At 51.5% G+C, this 14823-nt stretch overlaps 1 protein-coding gene across 2 annotated transcripts in view; it reads right to left on the minus strand.

Moving 5' to 3' along the window:
- Positions 1 to 6662: 6662 nt before the first annotated feature.
- The window catches only part of tafazzin (tafazzin, phospholipid-lysophospholipid transacylase), a 54447-nt gene continuing 46286 nt past the window's right edge, over positions 6663 to 14823 (minus strand). The window contains exons 6-10 of one of the 2 annotated variants that reach the window (XM_073028680.1): positions 13176 to 13217; positions 11966 to 12028; positions 8264 to 8316; positions 7666 to 7743; positions 6663 to 7416 (exon numbers count right to left, since the gene is read on the minus strand). In XM_073028680.1, the coding sequence (XP_072884781.1) occupies positions 7318 to 7416; positions 7666 to 7743; positions 8264 to 8316; positions 11966 to 12028; positions 13176 to 13217 (335 nt within the window). In that variant the 3' untranslated portion in view covers positions 6663 to 7317. The remainder of the gene's footprint in view (positions 7417 to 7665; positions 7744 to 8263; positions 8317 to 11965; positions 12029 to 13175; positions 13218 to 14823) is intronic. The other variant, XM_073028681.1, reaches the window with a different exon arrangement.

Below are 14823 nucleotides of genomic sequence, written 5' to 3' on the forward strand. Positions count from 1 at the left end.
CGCGATAAGACGGGGCACATCTCAGTCCAAGGAGAGCATCAAGAGGTTCTTCATCCTCAAGGGTGTCCAGAATGCAAGGCAGGGGCAGAGGGAACTGTGAAAATTCCAGACTGTGTTACAGCAACACCTCCTTCTGCAGTGGAAGGGGGTGGATGTCAGGGAGTAATTACGGGAGGTGAAGGGCCGGCAAGCCCAGCACTTCGGCGCCGAATCCTCCAAGATCATCTTCCGATCAGGGGTCCAAACCGTGGAGCAAGATGAGATGTGCTAACGCTTCTTCTTCCAGAAGGTGCACAGGGGGATCTGTGATCTACAACCTTATAGAAGAGGACGGCTCAGTCGCGTCCATACAGACAGACAGACAGACTAAGGATCTGCAGGTCCTTCTATGCCGGACTGTACGGTGAAAAGGCCACAGACTACACAGCCTCCCACAACTTCCTGTCGTCTATCACGCAGGTCTTAGATGACGGGAAGCGGGAGAGTCTGGATCAGCCACTGACCCTGGACGAGCTGACAGACTCCCGGAGGCGACGATTTACCGGTCGAGTTGTATTCGGCTCTGTGGAACCGGATGGGCCCTGAGCTGCTGGAAGTGTAGAAGGCTATTAATCTGGCCGGCTGCATGTCAGAGTCCATGAGGAAGGGCATCATCACCCTCATCTACAAGCAGAAGGGGGAGAAGGAGGACATTAGAAATTGGAGGCCCGTATCACATTTTAACCTCGACTACAAGATCCTGTCCAAGGCTATCGCTAACAGGATCACATCTACTCTGGGACAGGTGATCCACCCGGACAAACCTGTGCTGTACCGGGCAGGAAGATCTCGGTCAGCCTCACTGTGATGAACTACATATACCTGTCTGGACATGCCCCTCTGCTGACTGCTCCTGCGGCTCCTCCCACAGACCCCTGTATAAAGGCGATTGGAGGCACTGCCCCTCCCTCAGTCTCCAGGATGTAGTGTGGTGGTCTCTTGCTGATCGCTCTCTTTCAGCGAATAAAAGCCCATCTCTCGCCTCACGTCTCCGAGAGTTATTGATGGTGCATCACTCACGTTGCCGAGGGACACCATCGCCTACGTACAGGACAGGGGGGTGGACGCCTGCCTGGTCAGCTTGGACCAGGAGAAGGCCTTCGACGGGATATCACACGCGTGTGTGATGGACGTACTCTCCGAAATGGTGAGTGGGCCCCTCCCTGTCAGACCCCTCCTGTACGCCCGGAACGTCGTCTCCACACCCCGCTGCCCACGGGAGGACTGCAATGAGGCAGAGTCGGTGACCCACCTCTTTGCACCCTGTGGGTTCGCGGAAGAGGTGTGGAGGAGGATGGAAGGGGCAGTGTCGAGATTCATGCCCAGCAGCTGTGGAACCGAGGACTCCCTGATTTACGGACTTCCCGGGGACGCACACGGAGACAAACATCAACTCGGTGAAGGACTTGATGGTCTAGCAGCACACACACCGAATGTCCGTGGGAGAAAGCTGCCGGCTGGCACATTCTCGGCTGCACGGGTACGCGTTAAAGGACGCGCTGAGACTCGGTGCGGCCACCGGTGGGGCAGGACCACGATTTACTTCTCCCGCGGGAGAGGGAGGGGTTGAGTGGCGGGGAAGAAACCCCTCGACGACGGCTGTATTGTGTAATATGAACGTGAGAGGCTGAATTACGTTACACCTTATGGAATGGAATGATAATGTCTGTAAAGAATTAGAATTATTGAACGGCTTATTGTTGTAAATAATTTTGTTGTGCATAAAGTTTATTTTGATAATAAAAAAATTAGGCTGTGGGGTCTATCTGGGGTGGGACAGATAAACGACCGTGTCTGGAAGTGTTGGAGCCGAAGGAGATTCTTGAGCGGGCGAGTCCACCTCAGGTAAGCGGTCCTCGTCATGAGGTTGAGGCCACTCCATTTCTTCCTCTACCTTTCGTAGACTTTGAAGGCGGATTTCCCCTCGTGATGTTCTGATCACAAACGATGGTGGTCTACACTGCCGGACTGTTGTTCCTTAGGTGAATAGCTTCACAACGCCTGAGCGGCGACAGCGAGTTTGCTCCGTGTCAGAGATCATGCATGCTTTTCGATTTCTCTAACTTTCTCGCTTTGTCTAAATCCGGCAAGTGAGGTTGGAGAAGGGAAGGAACCTTGTTCTCTCATTGTTACCAATCAGGTCGGAGGTACAGGAGCCTGAAGCCACACACTCAGTGATTCAGGAACAGCTTCTTCCCCTCTGCCACCCGATTCCTAAATGGACATTGAAGCCCCTTAGACACTACCTCACTTTTTAATATACATTTGCACGATTTTTAATCTATTCAATATAGGTATACTGTAATTTATGTTGGCCGAGTGGTTAAGGCGTTCGTCTAGTGATCTGAAGGTCGCCAGTTCGAGCCTTGGCTGAGGCTGCGTGTGTGTCCTTGAACAAGGCACTAAACCACACATTGCTCTGCGACAACACCGGTGCCAAGCTGTATGGGTTCTAATGCCCTTCCCTTGGACATCGGTGGCGTGGTGAGGGGAGACTTGCAGCTTGGGCAACTGCTGGTCTTCCATTAAAAAAAACTTGCCCAGGCTTGCGCCCCGGAAACTTTCCAAGGCACAAATCCATGGTCTATCGAGACTAACGGAGGCCTACACTGAAATTGATTTACTTATTTATTATTTTTTTTGTATATTATGCATTGCATTGAACTGCTAAGTTAACAAATTTCACGTCACTTGCCGGTGATAATAAACCTGACTCTGATATTATTATTTTCTTTTTGTATTTGTCGTTTGCACACTGGTTCAATACCCAGCTGGTGTGGTCTTTCGTTGATTCATTGGAGTTACTGAGTGCTCCTGCAGGAAAACGAACCTCGGGTTGAATATGGTGACGTACCCGTACTTTGATAATAAGGGCAGGGAGCGACCACTCCCCGCTGAACATCGACGGCTCCTCGGTAGAGATCGTAAAGAGCACCAAATTTCTTGGTGTTCACCTGACGGAGAATCTCACCTGGTCCCTCAACACCAGCTCCGTAGCAAAGAAAGCCCAGCAGCGTCTCTACTTTCTGCGAAGGCTGAGGGAAGTCCATCTCCCACCCCCCATCCTCATCACATTCTACAGGGGTTGTACTGAGAGCATCCTGAGCATCTGCATCACTGCCTGGTTCGGAAATTGCACCATCTCGGATCGCAAGACCCTGCAGCGGATAGTGAGGTCAGCTGAGAAGATCATCGGGGTCTCTCTTCCCGCCATCACAGACATTTACACTACACGCTGCATCCGCAAAGCAAACAGCATTATGAAGACCCCATGCACCCCTCATACAAACTCTTCTCCCTCCTGCCATCTGGGAAAAGGCTCCGAAGCATTCGGGCTCTCACGACCAGCCTATGTAACAGTTTCTTCCCCCAAGCTATCAGACTCCTCAATATCCAGAGCCTGGACTGACACCTTGCCCTACTTTCCTGTTTATTATTTATTGTAATGCCTGCACTGTTTTTGTGCACTTTATGCAGTCCTGGGTAGGTCTGTAGTCTAGTATAGCTTTCTCTGTTTTTTTTTTATTACGTAGTTCAGTCTAGTTTTTTGTACTGTGTCATGTAAACCATAGTCCTGAAAAACGTTGTCTCATTTTTACTGTGCACTGTACCAGCAGTTATGGTCGAAATGACAATAAAAGTGACGACTTGAAATTTACTTTGTGCTTTCTCTCGTTTCTTCAGCCTGACACTGTACGGCGAGCAGATTTACCCGTCCTGGTACACAGGAGGTAATTGGAGTTCTCAGGGGAAACGTCACTGGTTACAGCCAGAATGTGCAAACTCCACACAGATACAGTGTGCTAGAAAGTTTGTGAACCCTGTAGAAGTTTTTCTATTTACTAAATATGACCTAAAATGTGATCAGATCTTCATGCAAGTCCTAAAACAAGATAAAGACAGTCCAATTAAATAACACAAAACATTATACATGTTCCATTTATTTATTGAGAAAATGATCCAGTATTACATGTATTTGTTGGGAAAAGCCTCTGGGGTAACGCCTTCTACAAAAGCTCTTTGGAGTCAGGTCTTCCAGTCAGAAGCTGTAGAGGCACACAAAGTCAGGTTACTGACAGAGCCTGCTCTTCTCAAGAAAGATCTGATTACCTGCATCATGCCTGATCAAAACAACTTTCAGAGGACCTGAGAAGTAATCGTGGAGATGTGTGAAGCTGGAAAAGGCAACGGAAGTATTTCTAAAGACCTGAGTGTTCGTCAGTCCACAGTAAGAGGAACTGTCTACAAGTGGGGGAAATTCAGTCCTGTCCCTAGGACTGGGCATCCTGCAAAGATCACACCAAGGGCACAATGTGCACTGCTGTGGGGGGTAAAATAAGAACCCAAGGGTAACAGCTAAAGACCTGCAGACATCTCTCGAGCTTGCTAAAGTCTCTGTTCATGTGTCCACTGTAAGAAAAGGACTGAACATGACTGGTGTTCATGGAAGGACACTACAGAGGAAACCACTGCTCTCCAAACCAAACATTGCTGCACGTCTCAAGTTTGCAAAATGACCAGCTGGGTATTCTGTAACACTTCTGGGACAATGTTCTGTGGACAGATGAGATGAAAGTTGAACTTTTTGGCAGAGATGCACACTGCTGTGTTTGGAGGAAAAAGGGCACTGCACACCAACACCACAACCCTTGTCCCAGCTGTGAGGCACGGAAGGGCACCATGGTTTGGGGATGCTTTGCTGCCTCAGGGCCTGAACAGCTTGCAGTTGCTGAGGGAACAACGAATTCAAAACTGTATCCAAACAGTTTGCAGCAGAATGCCAGAGTAGCAGTCCTGCCACCTGAAGCTGGATGATGCAACAAGACAATGATTCGGAAGACAAGACTAAATGAACGGCAGAATGGTTTAAAAAGAAGAAAATTTGGGTTTTGGAATGGTTGAGTCAAAGTCCTGACCCTAAACCTGTAGAAATGTCAAAAGACCTGAAAGCAAGCAGTTCACGCAAAGAAGCCCACCAACATCCCAGAGTTGAACAGTTTTGTAAGGAGGAATGGCCACATTAAACTCCCCCAAGCTGATCAACAGTTAGCAGAAACGTTTGGTTGAAGTTATTGCTGTACAAAGGGTCACACCAGTTCCTGAAAGCAAAGGTTCACATACTTTTTCCAACAAATACATGTAATACTGGATCATTTTCTCAATAAATAAATGAACAAGTATGCTTTTTGTGTTATTTAATTGGGTTCTCTATCTAGTTTTAAGACTGAAGTAATCTGATCACATTTATGCAGAAATAGAGAAAATTCTACAGGATTCACAAACTTTCCAGCACCACTGTACCTGTACACTTGCCCAGATACAGATACATGCACTCTTCACAGACACAGGCATAGATCCAGGTACACAGACAGCGCTGGAGGTCAGGATCGAGCCAGGTCTCCGCAGCTCCACAGTGTGAGCTCTCCTGTTCACTGTTATGTCTCTTTGCCCTGTTAACACCTCCCCAACTGCACCATCTCACACCTCTCTGGCTTAAATTCTATTGGCTGTTTCACTTCATGGAGCCCACTGAACGGCTGATCTTTCACTGCTGGGAGAAAGCCCCCTCCACATCTGCCCCCTGGGGGGCCCCAGTGATACCTCTGCAGAGTGGATGTTCTGGGATTAGCGAGACCTTGGGCTGTCACCGAACCCTCCCCACACAGTGTCACACCCAGCTGCAGCGGAGACAGTGAACCCTGCCTGGGTTCCTGTCGCATCAACCATCGCCCTACATCCATGTACATCCAAGCTTCTCTTAAACGTTGCAACTGAATCCACTTCCACCGGCAGCTCGTTCCGCACTCTCACCTGCCAGAGTGCAGAAATACCCCCTCTGATTCCCCTTCACCTTTCACCCTTAACCTATGACTTCTAGTCTCACCTACCCTCAGTGGAAAAAGCCTGCTTGCTTTTACCCTATCCATACCCCTCATAAGTTTGTATACCTAAGTCACATCGCCCTCCCCAGGGAATGAAGCCCTGACCTATTCAGCCTTTCCCTGTAACTCTGGTCAAGTCCTGGCACATCCTTATGAATTTTCTCTGCACAATTTCAGCCTTATTTACATCTTTCCTGTATGTACTTCACACAAAACTCCAAATTAGGTTCACCAACATAACATCCTATCTTCCGCACGCAATGCTTTGATTTACGAAGGCCAATGTGTCAAGAGCTCTCTCTACAAGCTTATCTACACGTGAGGCCACTGTTCACGGATAATGGCCCTGTTTTGCCAGATCCCTCTGCTGTACCTCACTCCTCAGTGCCCTGTGAAAGACACCTTACTGCACTGACTTCCATCTGCCGTTTTTCCTGCTGGTCCAGATGCTGTTGCAAACTGCGACAGACGGGAGGAAGGGAGGAAGCCCAAGGGTGGCATCACAGATCCACATCCCGTCTGGAGGTCACAGATACTCTCTCAGGCCCCAGAATCTAAACCGACTGGTTCCTAGTAGAGAAGGGATGGCTCTGAGAGAGGGTCACGGCATCTGGGAGACGGTGCTGAGAGAGGGTCACCACGTTCTGTGAAGTGCCACTTTCTTTGGCAATTGCTGCTTTCCCGCGTACTTACACGCACCTTGGCGCAGTGCAACAGGGCTGAACAAAGGACACCTGACACTTTTCTTAAACGATACAGAGTTGTGTATTTCGATTAACGTACAAGACATTGTTACTGGCGTAATCCTTGTGTCAAATCCCCTGAACCCCTCCTGCAGGCCTGGCAGCGCTCAACAAGGCCAAGGGGCAGGACCTGGGTCCGGAGTAGCAGAGCCACAAAACCAAGGGGCTGGACATGGATCTTGGCAGGCAAGGCCGCAGAGCCGAAGGGTTGGGACCTGCATTCTGCGAGGCAGGGTCAAAGGAGCCGAGGACGGGACCTGCATTCTGCGAGGCAGGCTCAAAGGAGCCGAGGACGGGACCTGGGTCCTGAGGGATAATGCTGAAAAGGGCTAGTATCTGTGGGAGGGACAGGTGACATCACTGGGAGGAGCATGGCCTCACTGACAGAAGTCGGGGAGGTGTGATGTCACTGGTGAAGGGTGTGACCTCAGGGACGGTCCATCAGTGACTGGGGGGGAAGGGGTGTGTGGGTTAGTGCACACCAGATGCTGACTGTTTCCGTTACCAATGGGGCTGCAGCTGATGACCCGGATGTCCCACCACACACTCCCTACAGAGCAACCGAAGGAGCAGACTGGCAGCTGGGAACTCCCTCTGCCCCTCACGTCCAGTAGTGGTGCTGGAGAGCTGAGCGGCCTCTCACCGCTCTCCGTTCAGGGCTGCCGGTAACATTGGTGAGTCGCCTCGGCTAGTGCCTTCAGCTTCCACATCTCGTCTTGGATGAAGTCCGTCAGCGCTTTGCGTATCTCCACCTGGGAGGGCAAGAGGGAAAGAACCATGTGAGAGCAGGGGCAACAGAGGGGTTTTCACACAGCGGGGCGGGCCTTGTCAGGCCACTCACCCCCCCGGAGAATGTACAAGGGGCAGGTGACGATGAGTAGGAAGGAGTGAAGTGCAGGAGGTGGGGATAGGGAGAGGGGCAAGGATGAAAGGGGTAATGGAGGGAGGGAGAGGGGAAGGGAGGGTGTTAGGGCCCTAGAGAAGCGAAGCCTGATACTCACCGGGGACCGCTTCTCGGCCCTCAGCTGCCGCACCATCTGTTCAAGTGTGAAGGGTCTCCCGATGTAGACAGTGATTCTCTGCAGAGACCAGGTGAAGGAGCATCAGACCCCGCGGGAGGCAAGAGAGACTTGCCCTTGGGTGAGGATGCTTCCTCTGACCAGCCCTCCCCCTCCCTCCAAGGAGCTGCTCTGTGATTGTCAGATTTTAAATGCCTGTACCCCCCTCCCGGCAGCCCGTCCACCCAGAGACATGAGAAATGGTACACGCGTGTCAACCTATGTGCCGTTCACGCGTGTCAACCTATGTGCCGTACACGCGTGTCAACCTATGTGCCGTGCAGAGGGTTGAGTATGTGAGGACATGTAGTGTACCGTCACCCTGTTCCCCGCCGCTCGATGGAGCTTCCCCGGGGGATGTCCCTCAGTCCTATTCCTCCCTCCCCCCACCCTCGAGTCCAACTCCACCCTTTGGTCCTCTCCTTCTCCCTCACACCCTCTCCTACCCTCACTCTCCCATCCATGTCCCTCGCCATCTCTCCCCACCTGCCCTCAGGGAGTGGAACAGGGAACGGAGGAATGGGGGAGGGGAGAGACTCACCTTCCCGATGCGGGGGTAGTATGGGGGCTTGTTGGGGAGCACGTCACACAGGCCTGAGGGGGAGATACCAATTGTTGTCAGATCAGAGCGAGTTCCTCTTACTCACTCCCCTCCACCCTCACACACCCCTCTGCCCTCATACCCCCACCCCTGAGCCCTCAGCCCCCTCCCCTTCATCCCTTTATTCCTCCTTCTCTCTCCCTCCACCCTCAGCCCGTCCTCAAACCCCCCACCCCTGAGCCCTCAGCCCCCCTCCTTCATCCCTTCGTACCTCCTACTCTCTCCCTCCACCCTCAGCCCGTCCTCAAACCCCACCCCCCTCAGCCCTCACAACCCCTCCTTCATCCCTTCGTACCTCCTACTCTCTCCCTCCACCCTCAGCCCGTCCTCAAACCCCACCCCCCTCAGCCCTCACAACCCCTCCTTCATCCCTTCGTACCTCCTACTCTCTCCCTCCACCCTCCCCCCTCAGCCCTCACAGTCCCCCTTCATATCTCCTACTCCATCCACCACCCCCCCACTCTGCTGCCAAGGTTCAGCTGACCATGATCCGACACACTTAAGTCAGAGGAGCAGAGTTAAGATTCAGCCATTGAGACTGCTCCATCATTCCATCAGGGCTGATTTATTATCCCTCCCAAACCTATTCCCCACCTAACCTTTGACACCAAGACTCATCAAAACCCTATCAACCTCCGGTTTAAATATATCCCATGACTTGATTGCCACAGCAATGAATTCCACAGATTCACCACCCTCTAAAGAAATTATCATCCCTGTTTGAAGGGGATGCCCCTCTGGTCCTAGACTCCCCCACTACAGGAGACATCCCCACCGCTCTGTCCAGGCCTTTCAATATTCGGTAGGTTTCAGTGATAAGAAGCGGGACACACTAGACTTGCTCTCGCTGGAGCAGAGCTGGGAAAGGACTTGACAGGGATGAACAAGAGTCCGAGGGTGTCGGGAATACAAAGGAAAGGGAATGGGGGAGTTTTTTTCCAACAGAAGGCATCTGGCTCTGGTCTGTGTGTGTGGAGAGTGTGTGATGTCATTGTTCACAAGAGCATCAGCATAGAAAATTCGGCCATACTGACCAAGGTGTTTTCCTAAGCTACTGCCATTAAGCAAATATTCCTCTAGACCGGGGTTCCCAGTTTAACGGTATAGGTCCATGTAATAAAAAAATTTGGGAGCCCCGGTCTAAACTTGCGTACTCCTACATCTACCTCGGCACGATAGCATAGTGATCAGTACAGTGGTATTACAGCGCCTGTTGTAAGATCCATCCATTTTCCCCATCGCCATGTGCTCCGGTTTCCTCCCACAGTCACGGTCAGTCAGTTGTGAACATGGCACTGGAAACATGGTGACTCTCAGCAAATCTTTGCCGATTTGGTTTGACGCAAACGACACATTCCACTGTATGTTTTGATGTAAATGTGACAAATAAAGCTAATCTAATCTCATCTGTCCAAATCTTAAATGTAATTGATGCACAGGATCCGGTCTTCTCTCCCTGGACTCTGTCTACACCTCTTGCTGCCTTGGACGAGCAGCCCCAGGATCAAAGACCCCACCCACCCAGGGCATTACCTCTTCTCCCCTGAAAGCACATCAAGTACAGCTTCCATCACACTGCTATCTGACCAATCTAGTTGTACCTGTCTCTACCATTCCCTCTGGCCATAAACCTAGTGGACAAGTTCCCCTCAAATCCCTTCAATTCTCCCCTCACCTTAAACCTGTGCCATCCTTCACAGGGAAAACCTATCCGGCCTCTCCTTACAACTCAAGCCCTTGATTCCTGGGGACAGGAGAAGATCTGCAGATGCTGGAAACCCAGAGCAACGCAAGCAAAATCAGCAGGTCAGGGGAATAAACAGTCGAGGTTCTGAGCCGAGACCTTTCATTAGGACTGGAAAGGAAATCATTTCTGCACACTCTCCAGTTCTATCGCTGGCCGAACTTTACACAATAGTCCAAATATGCTCCCTTGTACAGTTGTAAGATGATACAATGCCCGGAAGGTCTGTGAGACGATCAAAATACACTCGCACTAACCCCTGGTACAGTTGTACGATGATACAATGCCCTGACGGTCTGTAACCATCGTGTTGCCGTTTTCGGGAAACTGCACCAGCAGCTCGAGATCTTGCTGATCTACAACATTCCCCAGAGGCCTGTCATTCAATCTACTGGAGGAGCACAGTGGGTCAAGCTGTGTCCGTGCACAGTTAGAGTGTCGTAGAGCAGTACAGCACCGAAACAAGCCCTTCAGCCCATCTTGTCCACGCCATTCTCATCTTCTGCATGGAGGGACTGCACCTGGACCATGGTCAACCATAACCCTCCCATCCATGTACCTGTCCAAACTACTCCTCTTTCAACCATCTGCACCCAGTTTGTCCCTCCATTCCCTGAACCCCATCCCCCTTGCCCCTCACCTGGTCACCTGCCAGCTTGCACTCCTCCTCTTGCTCAACCCTCTTCTCCCTTCAGTCCCCTTCCTTTCCAATCCTGATGAACCATCACAGGCCGAAACACGGACTCATTTCTACAGCCTGACCTGCTGAGCTCCTCCAGCACTTTGCACATTGAATTTTATCCGCCATTTTTCAGCCCAGTTTTGACTTGAGACATTGTCAATTCTTTTTAGCAAAACTTCAAAACATCAACCTGATGGCATGAACATCGACTTCTGCTTCAAGTATTTTTCCCTCCCCTTCCCTCTTCTTATATTCCCCACTCTAGCTTCTTGCCTCTTCTCCTCACCTGCCTATCACCTACCCCCAGTGCCCCTCCTTCCCTTTCTCCTATGGTTTACTCTCCTCTCCTATCAGACTTCTCTGTCTCTGACCCTTTTACCTTTCCCACCCTCCTGGCTTCACCTATCTTCATTCAGCTAGTCTCCTTCCCCTCCCACCACCTTTTAACTCTGACATCTTCCCCCTTCCTTTTCAGTCCTGAAGAAAGGCCAGAAACATCAACTGTTTATTCATTTCTATAGATGCTGCCTGACCTGCTGAGTTCCTCCAGCATTGTGTGTGTGTTGCTCTGGATTTCCAGCATCTGCAGCCTCTCGTGCCTCTATTCACTAAATCATACCTTAGTTTTGCAAAATGTATCACTCTGCACTGAACTGTATTCTATGCCAAACTATGTACCCAAGTGAGTGTGAAGGAGGAGGCTGAGTGAGTATACACACCGTGCCTAGACCCCGCTGAAACCCACTGTCAACAGGACCTGGGAATTAAAGGGTTAACATATGACGAGCGTTTGATGGCTCTGGGTCTGAACTCCTGGAAATTAGAAGAATGAGGTAGGATTTCATTGAGACTAAATGAATATTGAAATAGAGTGGATGTTTTCTATAGCAGGTGAGCCTTGGACCAGAGCGCACAGCCTCAGAATACAACGATGTCCCTTTAGAACAGAGATAAGGAGGAATTTCTTTAGCCAGTGGTGGTGATCTGTGAAATTCGTTGCTGCAAACAACAGTGGAACCCAAGTCATCAGGTACATTTAAAGCGGAGGTGGATAAATTCAAGGTCAGTCAGGGTGTCACAGATTATGGGAAGAAGGCAGGAGAATGGGATTCAGAGGCGAATGATGGACTGGTGGGACAGACTCAGTGGGATGAACGGCCTAATCCTCCTCCTTGTGGTCCTATGCAGGAGGGTGAGGACTGCACCTGGTACTCACCAACATGCCAGAGCGGGAGGATAATGGGATTCAGGGAGCACTCGGAAATGAGCCTACCGATTCCTGGGAAGAAATACAGTGAGGGTCCTGAATCAGTCACAGCTGGTCAGTGTGTCATTGACACGCGCGCACGCGCACACACACGCACGCACACACTCACCACACACGCGCGCGCACACACACGCGCACGCACACACACACACACGCACGCACGCACACACGCACGCACACACACACGCACTCACGCACACACGCACGCACGCACGCACACACACACACACACACAGACACACACACACACACACACGCGCACGCACACACACACACACGCACGCACACACACACACGCACGCACGCACACACACACACACACACACAGACACACACACACACACACAAACGCACACACAGACACACACACGCACACACAGACACACACACGCACACGCGCACACACGCACACAGACACACACAGACGCACACGCGCACGCGCACACGCGCACACACACACACACAGACACACACGCGCACGCGCACGCACACGCACACGCACACGCACACACACAGGCACGCACGCACAGACACACACACACACACACACACACACAGACACACACACAGACACACACACACACGCACACACAGACACACACACAAACACGCACACGCACACGCACACGCGCACACACGCACACACACACACAGACACACACAGACGCACACAGACGCACACGCGCGCGCACGCGCACACACGCACACACAGACACACGCGCACACGCACACACACACACAGACACACACACACACACGCACACACAGACACACACACACACACACACACGCACACGCACACGCACACACGCGCACGCACACGCACACGCACACGCACACGCACACACACACAGACACACACACACACGCACACACACACACACACACGCACACACAGACACACACACACACTCACACACACACAGACACACACACATACACACACGCACACACACACACACACACACGCACACACAGACACACACACACACACACACACACACACACACACGCACACGCACATACACACACACACTCACACTCACACACACACAGACACACACACACACACACACTCACACTACAAGCTAATGGGGAGGGGTGGCTTTCTCCTGCTCTGGAGGGGCCAAATGAACACCCCTGATAGGAGGATACTCACCCCACTTGATCCTCATGAATTCCTGCGTCATGTTTACCTTCCCTGGAATGAAGACAGATCAGAATTAGAAACGAGGGGGGGGGACAAACCCCCCGACCCCCCAGCTCAGCTGTGTAAGAGGGCTGGTTGAGTGTGGTAGGGTTAATGTTCTGAGTTACACTAATAGTGTTGTGCCGCCCTTCCCTTCCACATAACCCTCCAACTTTCTATCATCTATTTGCCTATCAATGTCCCCGATGTATCAGCCTTCAACATCACCACTGGCAGCATGTTCCACACATCCACCATCCACTCAGTGGAAAAAGATCCCCCTATACTCGCCTCCCATCACCTTAAAATTATAACCCCCTTGAATGAGCCATTTCCACGCAGGGAAAAAGTCTCAGGCTGTCCACTCTATCTCTGCCTCTTACAGTCGTGCACATCTCTATCAAGTCACCTCTCATCCTCCTTTGCTTCAAAGAGAAAAGCCCCAGCTCACTCAACCAGTCCTCATAGGACATGCAGCAACCTGGTGAATCTCCTCTGCACCCTCTCTAATCCAGGCAGCAACCAGGTAAATCTCCTCTGCACCCTCTCTAATCCAGGCAGCATACAGGTAGATCTCCTCTGCACCCTCTCTAATCCAGACAGCAACCAGGTGAATCTCCTCTGCACCCTCTCTAATCCAGGCAGCATCCAGGTAAATCTCCTCGGCACCCTCTCTAATCCAGGCAGCAACCAGGTAGATCTCCTCTGCACCCTCTCTAATCCAGGCAGCATCCTGGTCAATCTCCTCTGCACCCTCTCTAATCCAGGCAGCATCCTGGTAAATCTCCTCTGCACCCTCTCTAATCCAGGCAGCATCCTGGTGAATCTCCTCTGCACCCTCTCTAATCCAGGCAGCAACCTGGTGAATCTCCTCTGCACCCTCTCTAATCCAGGCAGCAACCAGGTAAATCTCCTCTGCACCCTCTCTAATCCAGGCAGCATCCTGGTCAATCTCCTCTGCACCCTCTCTAATCCAGACAGCATCCTGGTCAATCTCCTCTGCACCCTCTCTAATCCAGGCAGCATCCTGGTAAATCTCCTCTGCACCCTCTCTAATCCAGACAGCAACCTGGTAAATCTCCTCTGCACCCTCTCTAATCCAGGCAGCAACCTGGTGAATCTCCTCTGCACCCTCTCTAATCCAGGCAGCAACCAGGTAAATCTCCTCTGCACCCTCTCTAATCCAGGCAGCAACCAGGTAAATCTCCTCTGCACCCTCTCTAATCCAGGCAGCAACCAGGTAAATCTCCTCTGCACCCTCTCTAATCCAGGCAGCAACCTCGTGAATCTCCTCTGCACCCTCTCTAATCCAGGCATCATCCTGGTGAATCTCCTCTGCACCCTCTCTAATCCAGGCAGCAACCAGGTAAATCTCCTCTGCACCCTCTCTAATCCAGGCAGCATCCTGGTGAATCTCCTCTGCACCCTCACTAATCCAGGCAGCAACCAGGTAAATCTCCTCTGCACCCTCTCTAATCCAGGCAGCATCCTGGTCAATCTCCTCTGCACCCTCTCTAATCCAGGCAGCATCTTGGTAAATCTCCTCTGCGCCCTCTCTAATCCAGGCAGCATCCTGGTCAATCTCCTCTGCACCCTCTCTAATCCAGGCAGCAACCTG

This window comes from Hemitrygon akajei, chromosome 24, assembly GCF_048418815.1.
Source record: "Hemitrygon akajei chromosome 24, sHemAka1.3, whole genome shotgun sequence".
Taxonomy (NCBI): domain Eukaryota; kingdom Metazoa; phylum Chordata; class Chondrichthyes; order Myliobatiformes; family Dasyatidae; genus Hemitrygon; species Hemitrygon akajei.